At 56.8% G+C, this 10,894-nt stretch overlaps 4 protein-coding genes across 4 annotated transcripts; 1 reads left to right on the top strand and 3 right to left on the bottom strand.

Annotated features, from left to right (window-relative positions):
- Positions 1–3: 3 nt before the first annotated feature.
- Positions 4–1,244, bottom strand: CHGG_01293 (uncharacterized protein; the record flags this gene model as incomplete). Its single annotated transcript, XM_001220513.1, has 3 exons — positions 4–487; positions 581–1,137; positions 1,239–1,244. 3 exons carry the CDS (start codon positions 1,242–1,244, stop codon positions 4–6), a joined length of 1,047 nt encoding a protein of 348 aa, XP_001220514.1.
- A 973-nt stretch (positions 1,245–2,217) lies between these two features.
- On the bottom strand, positions 2,218–4,654 carry CHGG_01294 (uncharacterized protein; the record flags this gene model as incomplete). Its single annotated transcript, XM_001220514.1, has 2 exons — positions 2,218–3,542; positions 3,859–4,654. 2 exons carry the CDS (start codon positions 4,652–4,654, stop codon positions 2,218–2,220), a joined length of 2,121 nt encoding a protein of 706 aa, XP_001220515.1.
- Positions 4,655–6,362: 1,708 nt separating this feature from the next.
- On the top strand, positions 6,363–7,803 carry CHGG_01295 (uncharacterized protein; the record flags this gene model as incomplete). The annotated part of the gene is made up of 2 exons (XM_001220515.1): positions 6,363–6,591; positions 6,716–7,803. The coding sequence occupies 2 exons, from the start codon at positions 6,363–6,365 to the stop codon at positions 7,801–7,803; spliced, it is 1,317 nt and encodes a 438-aa protein (XP_001220516.1).
- Positions 7,804–8,103: 300 nt separating this feature from the next.
- CHGG_01296 (uncharacterized protein) lies at positions 8,104–10,325 on the bottom strand (the record flags this gene model as incomplete). Its single annotated transcript, XM_001220516.1, has 3 exons — positions 8,104–9,595; positions 9,651–10,057; positions 10,113–10,325. 3 exons carry the CDS (start codon positions 10,323–10,325, stop codon positions 8,104–8,106), a joined length of 2,112 nt encoding a protein of 703 aa, XP_001220517.1.
- Positions 10,326–10,894: the final 569 nt, after the last annotated feature.

The raw sequence follows: 10,894 nt of genomic DNA on the forward strand, positions 1-10,894 counted from the left end.
TCCCTAGCCAACCATCTCAATAGACTGGACATCCTTCGCCCACGGCCCCGTCTCCCTCTCCAACGCGCCCACCGCCTCCGCCGCAAACTCCCTCGCCCTCTCCGCCTCCGCAAACATGGCATAAATCAGCGCCGCCCTTGTATACGCCGGCGCCAGGTACGCATCCAGCCGCTCCGCGCGGTACAGCTCGACCAGCTTCCCCCCCATCTCGGGCCGCAGCCCGGCCGCGCCGCGCGCCCCCATGATGCGCTCGATCTCCGTCTCGAGGGCCTCGATCTGCCGGAGGCGGTTGTCGGACGCGCCGGTTTCCGTGGCGTTGAGCGTGCATTGCGGGCACGTGCAGGTGAAGCCCCATTCGCGGAGCTGGGATTGCCGCGTGGCGTGGGAGGCGCGCCCGTAGATGTAGGAGATGGTCAGTTCGTCGCCCGCGGGGATGTCGCGCACGGCGATGGTAGTGTGTTTGAGCCCGTTGAGGCGGTAGTGCACGCTGGGAGGGGGTTTAGGATGGGGGGTTGGTTGGGAGCAGAGGTGGTAGAAAGGAAGGTGAGGCGGTGTGGTTTGGGGGAGGGGGGTGGCTCACTTTGGCCGGCAGTCGTGGTTGAACTTGCTCACTTCTGGAAAGACGCCCAGGTGGGCCGAGTGCTTGCGGTCGCCGTCGACAAAGATGCGGAACGAGTTGCGCTCGACCTTGTCGTAGATGGTGCTGCCCACCTGGCGCAGGAACCGGGCGCGAGCCGGCTCGGGAAGCCGGTCGACGGCGGCCTGGTACACTTCGTCACGCACCTCCGGCTCGAGGTCGACGTGCGGCTCGGCCTGGATCAACAGCGCCGGCGGCCGCTCCATGATGATCTCGCCTTTCCGGATCGTCCGGTTCGCGATTAGCCCGCTGCCCTTGCCGGGGATTTCGGCCTCGTAGAAGGAGCCCGCCTCGAGGCCGGTGCTCAGGGGCGTTTCGGCGATGGCCACGGCAAAGGCGCTCCGAGACGTGGTCACGAGAGACATGCCCTCGCCGGACTCGGGGTTGGAGAATATGCAGAACTCTACGTGGCAGTGCTCTGGTCCCTTCCAGGGTGGCGGAACCGTGTAAGTTTGAGATGTTTCGTGCCGTTCGTCGAATTTGACCAAGTGTTCAGGAGTCTTCACATTCAAGACTGGTGATGGCCGCCGCGTCGAGAACGACGCGGCACATGTGAGCTGATCTTCCAGAGTAAATGGGCTCCATAAGCAACTCCTCATACCGCCATTCTGCTCTTGGAAAGCAAACGCGAAACCAACAATGAATGGCCCGGTAATTAGAGATAGTATCCGCATGATGGCCGGGTTTCTTTTACTGCCTCTTATCATAAATGGAGAAATAGATTCACAAGGCATACCTGACGTGCGTGGGATAATCGCATGGGTTGGAGAATTTCCAATTGGATTAAAAGGAGGTAGAACTAACTGACTGGACCAGCACAAAATGTTGACCTGACCAGGCGACACGGTTCTTTTGGGCCGGCCAAGTTCGCTAAACGAGCGTACTTTTGCCCCGGGGGCCGGGCCAGCCAGGCCAACTGCCGGGGGTTGATCTGTTCACAAGTTGTGTTCTCATGAGTTTCCCCTGTTTATTACTCAGCATTAACAGGTTGGCTGTGAGTCTCAGGCTCAACAATCTCTTCAAAGGAACGTGGCTAATGGCAGAGGTAACATTTGCCTAAATGTTCAAAGTTTGGGTGCGGCAGCGTTAAATGCATCAATCGGAATAATTCCACTTTTGCCAGGCCAAACATGGTATTTGAAGGACACCCGAAGCTCGTTTTGTGGGTTAAGAGTACCTCGTATTATATCATGGTCAATATGTGCGTGGGAACCGCCCCTGGCTATAACAGGGGATGATCCGAACTGCCCAAGAACATCTTGTGCGTTTTGAGAATTGCTCGGTGGGTTTCCGTTAAACTCAAGAATATGTCCTGTGTTAAATATCACCAAAGACTACCTAGGTAGTCACCGCCGGAGGCAATGCTTAACCCCAGAAATTGTTACCTCAGTCTGCCAGCCGGTCGAAACACAATTACTGATACATCCAGCGCCACCATCCATTGCTCTTGGGTGGGCACCTGTGAATATCAAGGCAGAAGTAAAAGCCCCGAAAGAGGTGTACGCACCGGGCTACACAGTGTTATAAAACATACCTAATCATTTCGCGATTGGGGATGCGAGGCGCCTCAAGCGCTGCTGCTAAGGGTCGAGAGGTACTCGGCCTGGAGGACCAGGATGTGGATGGCGCCGATTCAGGAGACTTATGAGGTCGTCATCCTCGGGTCGATGGCTGTTGTAATGGGAGCTTCCAGTCGGTCCGGATGGCGAAACTATCTCGGTCGGAGCAGTGCCGCGGGCAAGAGGAGCTTGGGTATGTTCGGAGCGACGGGCTCCAATTGACGGACGGATGGATTCTATAGTATCGGGGTGACCCGTTAGTTCCGGCGGCGTTGGTGCCACAGTAGGATGACCTAACGAACAAGCGAGTTTCGAAAGTGCGAGATTATAAAGCGAGTGGCCAAGGATTAGAGATGAGCAGGCAAACACCCACCAGGCCCTGACGGGGTCATCCAGGCCGTAAGCGGTCTTCAGCATCACCATAGCACGCCGGCCGTCAGCAGGTTCTGTTCCTGCCACAATTGCCAGTTCCCTGGCGTGGAGGTGCGCGACGCCAAACTGGACCATATCGCCGTTGCCGAATTTGATCGGCTCGAGAAACTTGTTGCATCCAACACAGTCCCGGCATGAGCTCCCCTCGAAGTTGGCGCAGTGAGCACAGTCCAGGTTGTGGCCTCCACCGCGACTTCTGAAACCCGTGCAGTGGCAGCACCACATCAATGGCTGTTCGGCTCGGCTGGCCATCAGATTCTGGCCACCGAGGGTCATGATGCTCTCCTCTTGCGTGTTGACCAGAACACTCTGGCGGGTGGCCGGGGCTACGCAATAAACTCGATAGCAGGACGGGCGGTAGTTGCGAGCTTGGTCCTCCATTCCGTGGATATCCCATCTACTGAAGCAGTCGTTGGGTGGGCATGTCATGCACTTCCAGAAAGCTGGGAAGACCTTGTGGTGGCAATGTAGCCACATGGGGCTCAAACGGCTAACCACGACAATCTCCTTGCCATGCTCTGGCTGGTGCGTAAATGGGTTATTGAGATAATCAACGACCTCGACATGTTCGACGACGTTGTGCTCTCCAAATATGTCTTGATGGGCAAAAGCGTCGGGATTATTGAGCGGGAGCGTATCATTACCACCCAACAGGTTCGAGGCAGAGGAGCTGCCCTGGTCAGGTAAATTTGAAAAGTCCCAAGCCCAAAGCTGGTTTGGTTGGCCTGATGCAAACACGGGGGGTGCGTCTATGGGCGGCGGCCTGGGGCTGCTGAGGCGAGAGTAAGGGGGTGGTGGCTCGAGCGGTTCTTGATGATTCATGGCGTCACGGACTTGATTATGGGATTTCTCGAATATACTTTGGCTTTGGGGTCTTTGGTAGCGGTTGGATATAGGTGCAGGAATGAGTGCCCCTTTTGACCCCCAAATGTCACGTTGGAGGGTCCAAACGCCAACGAAGCATGGTAACATTACAACGCATAAAAGATACAGTCAAAGGACGTACAACCTCAATACAAACTATTCGTGATGACTCGTGGGGTCAACCTCACGTTTCAAATCAGACGAACAAAGATACCTAGGTACCCAGCTGAAGACAGTTTTCGGACAGTACCCAAGTACACAATAAGAGTTGCTGTACCCGGTACTTTGCTATCATACAGTCTAGGCTTTAGCCCGGCCAGCGGAATCCGTCACGTCATGTCCCAGGGTTCACTGCTCAGTGTTCACCCCCGTTCTCAGTTCCCCTGGTTGCCACCCCCGCGCCCACCCCCCCGCCCTGCGTTGCCCTGGCCTCCTCCCCGCGGTGTCTCCCTCCGCTCCTCCTTACGCTCCTCCCTCCGAGGGGCGGATTGGTTCCCCGAGTTGGACGGAGCTGAGGTGCGGATGGGCAATTGAGCGGTGGGGGCGGTTGGACGGGGGGGGGGGCGTTCTCCAACTCAGCGGCAGCGGAGCTGCGCATCCTGGTTGGGGCAAAGGCCGACCGCTCGGTGCCATTGATGATCACGGTCGCTTTCTTGCCGCGGAAGGCATCCTTGACGTCGTCCAGGCTGTCGCCGTCAAGGAGGGCGACCTTCACGGAGCCCATCTCGCCGCCGAATCCCTGGCCGAGTCTGGCCTTGCGCTGCACGTTGAACAGCGGCGGCTCGCTGCCGAGGAGGCGGAAAATGTCGGGGCCGACCTCTTGGTCGATGATAACGGGGTAGGTATACTCCTCTTCAATGCGCTGGTACCACTGTTCCCAGTGCTGTGCGATCTCGTCGTCGCGCGTATCCTCGGCGCGGTCGTAGTCGTCAATAGGTTCTTCCGGGGGAGCGGGACCATCATCATCGTATGAGGCCGGGGGCGGTCGGGCGGCAGGAGGTGCAGAGGGCGCCGGGCGGCTCGACGAAGTCGAACCGTTACCGGAAGTAGTGGGCTGGGATCTCGGAGTCGGGTTCGAGCGTGGAGCCTCGGCGACGCGTCTACGCGGATCGACGGGCGTTGATGCCTGTTGCCTGCGGCGCTGATCGTTGGGAGCAGACATGGCGGTTTGGGAAAATAGATAACGGGATAGGTGCAGGCGGTAGGGCACGAAGCGAAAGTAGGATGGGAAGGCGGGATTAGAAGTTTTAGAAAAAGTGGTCAACTGGCGGACTGGTGACCTGTGGGCCAACGACGGGGTGAATCTCGGGAAGCAATACGCCGAGAGTCGAGGGCAAAGTGGACGAAACTGCGAGTATGTGGTCTGTGGTTGAGACTTGTAAATTGCAATGGCATAAATCGGATTCCGAGGGAAGGGGGGCTTTGCAAGACTTATAACAACCATGCTGAGATTCATAGTCTCGGTGTAGTGGAAGTGCATAGAGTGTAATTAGACAGTAACTGCGTAAGACATACCTGTAACATGAAAGATGGACCCTAAAAAGCGGCCATAGTTAGGCGGCTAGCCCCATGGCTGCTCCTGCAGGTATCAGGGTGCTGACATGTCGTCATGTCCCGTCACATTTCCCGCTTCCGTTAGAGACTGGATGTAAGACGGCGGCTTCTGGTTTTGGAACAGCGCTGCGCAGTCGTCAGCATGTCAGCAATCCTAGTGGCCTCTTGCTTCTTGGCTTTATATTCTCAAGGAATAGACAAGATGCCCGCTCTGATTTGCAAAGCAGGCTAAGCTACTCCGTGCAGAACCACCGTCAAGTAGGTACTATTAACATTATGGTATTATTATAGTGGTATCACCCATTATCTGGTTGGCAAACCCTCGATGGTGATTTGGCTTATCTATCGCGCCGTGATGCTGGGCCGCAAATGACTTAAGTTCTGGAAGGATTCACAATGTACCAGCTTCAAGTCACCGTGCCGCGTTGCCGTTCAAAGCAATTGTTTCGAAACATTGGACCAACTGGCCCTAGCTTAAGAGGTCATCTTTATTGGCCGGAAGAGCACCACTTACATGACTATTAATTCATAGTCATCACTAGACGGTTACCTATGATGGTATATAACTTTCGATCACGCAACCCCCCCGTGCCGTAGGCTGAGAGCCTCCCCGCGGCCCGTGGGATTTAGCCATGTAACACGGGTAGTTTTGAGGTTTATTTTGCAACGACCACCACCAATTGTCTGGGGCCAAGTAAGCTCGATGGAGACCGCTTGGGGTTTGGTCTGCCCCCACTGGCCATGGTCCGCTTGACCCGCTAGAGCAAAGTGTAATCATCACATCTTTAATCTATTTGCACCCTGGTGGCACCTTAGGTAGATCATAGGATGCCAAGAGGAGTAAGTATCACGCTTGCCTATAGTGTATAGAACCTGCGACATCATGTAAGCTCGGTTGGTCGCTATCGGCAAATTGTAAGGAACGTGTTTAGGGATATGACCATAGCCGCTGCTAGCAACCCGGTCTCAGCTTTTTGGCCTTTAGTAGAAGGCTAGCATAGCTAAAGTTCCGATTGTGAGCCCGGGTTAGCCCAGACATTAGACAAGATATGGGTGCAGTGTAAAAGAGAAGGGCAGTATAAAGTAAGACTTCCTTCCCTTCTATGCATCCAGAGTTCATTCAGAGTCAGCGACATACGACATTCAGTAAAGTACACTCACCCCATTTATAGTTTTTATACCATTGCATTACCCCCTAGTTTCTTTCTGCCTCGACACTGGTCGTTGGAGGCACTTTCAAATTGTTCGCCCTTCAGGTACCCCTTGCTCTCCTTTCTCAGTACTCTCCCTCTTTAACAAGTTGACCACTCGCCAACATGCCCAACCCTCCCCCCAAACCCATCTTCGGTGTTGAAATCGAGATCTTCGTCAAGGTTAAACGGGACGTCCAAAGGGATGTCGAGCGATACCGAGGATCCCTACCCCTTCATTGGCGAGAGTGGGACTTTAATCTCTCCAACCGCAGTACAGACAATTACAAGACGGGAAAGCAGCGCATCTGCGTAAAGACGGCTCTCTCGGCTCTCATCAAGGAGTCCTTGGGAAGTAATGGTTGGAAGTGCGTAGGCGACGCTAGTCTGTCAGAGTGGAAGATGAGGGAAGCCCCGGAACCGGATCTTTGGTGTAAGTCTTCCTCCCCTTGTCCCCGCCGCCACGGGTTAACGGTTAGCAGGGGGTGTCGAGATCATCTCTCCGCCCATGTCGGTGGCCAGGAGATGGCAAAGTGAGATCCGCGAGGTATTTGACGCTATCGGTGAGCAGTTTGAGCTGTGGACGCACCCCGTCACCTCGTGCCACGTCCACGTCTCGCCCGGGCCCACGTCCAGCACCAAGTACAGGCCGGATCAGCTCGTCAGGATTGCAAAGGCCGCCTTCTTCTGGGAGAAGGCCCTCAAGCAGATCCTGCCGCACGACCGTCGGGAGAATCACTACGCCAAGCCCAACCACAAGGCCTTCGGGACCTCGATGTACAGGCATGTTAAAGACGACAGCTGGAAACCTCTCTTCAATGCTATCGATAATGAGATGGACCGGTTCGAAAACCACAGACAGGGCCAGAAGAAGTGCTTCTGCATCAAGATCGCCGGCGGGCACTTGAGCGACCCCAACCACAAGTACCGCAAGGAGCGTTATCTCTCGCAAAACTTCCTCCCGTACACGCGTATCGGCACGGTCGAGCTCCGCCGGCAAGGTGGTGTGGCCTCGGCGCAGTCAGCCATCCACCGCGTGCTCCTAGCCGTCACGTTGCACGTCAGCGCGCGCCGCTACGACTTCAGGGGTGCCGCGTCTCGCAAGGACCACCCCACGGCCAAGGAGCTCATCTCGGAGCTGGCCGGCTGCATCAAGAACCTGCCGCGCACTTGCCACGGTACCCGCTTCGTCAACTACCTCAACCAGTGCGTCGAGCGCTACGGCGGCAACGAGCTGTCGGAGCGCGCCATCAATGCCTACGAGTACAGGCTCCATGATAATTCGGGCTCGTCCACCATGTCGGCGCCGACCCGGAGACAAACCACTAGTACCCGTGGTGGTGGTGGTGGTGGCGGCGGCCGTGGCGGAGGTGGTGGTGGTGGTGGCCGTGGCGGCGGCGGCGGCGGTCGTGGCGGAGGTGGTGGTGGTGGTGGCCGTGGTGGTGGTGGTGGTGGCCGTGGTGGTGGCGGAGGCGGGAGGGGAGGTCTTAACCGCGTGACCACAACTCGGACCAGCGATGGCAGAATTGTCAATGTTGTCAATGCCGCTCCCTCCGGCTACCGTTGATGAGAGACGGGGCTTCGTGTTAGTTCTGTACACTAGTTGCTCACTAGCTCGTACACCTTTTGTTGTGCCGGGCTGGACCTGGCTAGGTAACGTATAATACCGTCAGGATTACGTTTAAAGCTTAGGATAGGATACCCTCGGTTTCCTCTTGAATTTGTGCAAAGAATCTCTGAATTCACGTACCCGGTACCCCTTCATGTGTCCTTGTTGCTAGTTACCTTAAATCATGCCAATATTACTAAGACAAACGCCACTGTGCGTCCCCCTGACTAACCCCAATTCCTCGTTCACTTTCCTCGTTCACTTATCCAACGTTGCCAGATCGTTCTCTGAGCCCGTAACTAACTGGTACCCGAACTTGGCCGCCTCAATACACCGTTCCACCATCTCCCTGTGTCCCAACGCCCCGTATGCCTCCGCCAGCGTTCTGAGAGTAGCCACGATATGGACCGTCATGAGAGTTCCGTTACCGGACTTGGTAAAGATGTCCCTCGGATCCCAGACTTCGCTCTCGTCCGGCACCTTGAATCCAAAGTTCCGCAACACCTTCATGGCATACTTGACCACTTTACCATGGTTCTTCCTCCCCCGGTGGGCCGCCACCAGCCAATTGCTCGGGTACACCAGCGTCAGCCGCGGCACACCCTCATACACCTCCTTCTCGTGCGCCTCCTCCAGTTGTTTCGTCAACTTGTCCACGCTCCGGATCTTCGCATCTGGGATCAGCTCCCGGCCCGGCATCTTCTTGCTGCACAGCTTCTCCACCGCGATCAATAACTCCTTCCTCCTGGCTTGCATAGCCTCCGGACTACGCGCTTCCGCCGTGCACAGCGTGCACCCACACTCAAACCCCCACCCCTCCTTGAACTGCCTGTTCCGCACATCCGGTAGCGGCTTGACAGGGACATACTGCTGGAACAGCTCCTCCCCCTCCTCAATATCCCTCGTCGCCCTGCTGACCAGCATATCGCCCACAAACGACCGCATGGTATTAGCCACGCAGTCATGGTTCATATAGCTCGCATGCACCCACAGGCCCTTGCACTGCCTGCCCTCGGGCGCGCTCGGGCGGGTATCCTCCCACGTCGACCGCGGCGCACTGAAGCAGTTCCGCGTGCGGATCGCCTCCACCAGAAACACATCCACCACCGGCACCCCATCCACCATCTCCCCCACCCCACCGCCCCTCTCATACCCCCCATCAAACAACCGCAACACCGGCCCCGCCAACGACGGGTTATCACACAGCTGCCGCACCATCAGCGCGTACAGCGCCGCCGACGCCCGCGCCGGCTCGTACTGGTTCGGCATGAGCGTGGCCTTCTCGGCAAAGACCAGGTCGCCCGCGCGCAGCGCCCGCGTGGCGAACAACCCCCGCCCGTGCCGCGCCGAATCGCCCACGCGCGTGTTGGCGAGGAAAGAGCCGCGGTCGAGGTGCACGGATTGCGGCGACAGGGAGGCCTGCATGGCGGCGAAGTCGTAGGCGCCCGTGGCTTCCTCGTGGAGGCGCGCCGTGCAGCGGGCGTGTTCTTTTTGGATGCCGGCGTGCGTCGGGTTGAGGTCGAGGGCCTTGGTGAGGAGCTCGTGGCTGGTGGTGTAGTCGCAGAGCCCGTAGGCGGCGCGCCCGGCGTTGTAGTAGGCTTTCCAGTCGTGGGGGCCGCCCGTGCGCGAGGCGAGCGCGTCGGCTTTGGCGGCGTCGTAGCGCCCGAGGATGAGGTTCACGCCGGAGCGTTTGGTGTGAATGGGGGCTTGGAAGGCGGGGTCCGAGGAGACTTCGAGGGCTTCCGTGTAGCTGGGAGGGGTGTTAGTTAGGGAGGATTGGTGGTGTTGGTTTAGGGGGTGCTCACCAGAACACGGAGGTGGGGAAGTCCTTCTCGATAAAGGCACGGTCGGCAGCGTTCCTCCAGTCCTCGGCTGTCTTGAGGAGAGGGCCCAGTCTCAGGGATTCCGGGATGATTAGGTCGGTGAACCGCAGGAGGATGACGTCCGAGGGGTGGTCCACGCAGATCATGAAGTCGTCCTGGACGCCGTTGTTTTTGTAGTACGGTTCCTTGATCGCAACCACACACCCCTCTGGTACGCCAGATAGGATTGATGAGTCGGCTTGGTTGTAGATGGCCAACTTGTCGGCGTTCCCGGCCTCGTCCTCCACAATGCTCACCGCACCAGCACCCACAAACGGGGCGCTGATGGCCTTGACGATGAGCCCTTTACCCCGATGATGTGCCCCCGCACGTAGCTCACTTAATGGGATCTGATTTTGGAGTCAGTACAATTCTCGGTCAGCAACATAGAAGTGGTCGATTTACAATCTCAAGCTCTCTGATAGACTTAGATGATGCCGGGTACGCGTCCGACATGACTGGTTGCTTCACTGGCCTCGGCGCGTGTGGCGAGTTGTCCTGCTTCTTGAGGTGTACACTGTGTGTTTTGGTCAACTCCTCCTTTGTGAGCCTCCGCTTGGGCAAAGCCCCCGTGCTGTCTTTGGTCGAACCCATGCTAGGAGCAATAACGACTGCCATGTTGAACACCTATGTTAATTCCGTGTTTGGTGTTTACAGAAATTCGGAAAAAGAATGCCAGAAAAAGAATAGTTAGTTAATAGGAGTACCCCAAACCTCAACTGAGATGTGGACTATTGATGAAGCATCACGAGCCGGGGTCTTCAAGAAAGGTGTCATTCTCGGAGGCGGAAGAGCCGCAAACTATATCCGACTTAGCGGGCTGGGCCGATTAGCCGTGCACCCGAAACTATTACCCCCTAATACACCGGCGGGGAATGCGGAGAAGCCATTCATGGGATTCAGGGGTTTGTAGTGCCAAGCTGTTTCCGAATGGGGCAATTCCTCAGCGTAAACCGGCGCCCGTCTTCAAACGAACCCATATTAACTCGCCGCATCCAGAACGGGCCGCCTGCTTGGGCATAGAATCGGTTGTTTCAGGTTCGGTACGATGTTGGTCGTATCCCAAACCCATCAAGACACCAGGTACCCCGGAAGATAATCCCGAAGCAGCACCAGGCCAGTAGTACATGCGCATTAATATCAAGTAGCATTGCGCGGTGACTTCTTGAATTTGTATCCTGTAATAT

This window comes from Chaetomium globosum, genomic scaffold (assembly GCF_000143365.1).
Source record: "Chaetomium globosum CBS 148.51 scaffold_1 genomic scaffold, whole genome shotgun sequence".
Taxonomy (NCBI): domain Eukaryota; kingdom Fungi; phylum Ascomycota; class Sordariomycetes; order Sordariales; family Chaetomiaceae; genus Chaetomium; species Chaetomium globosum.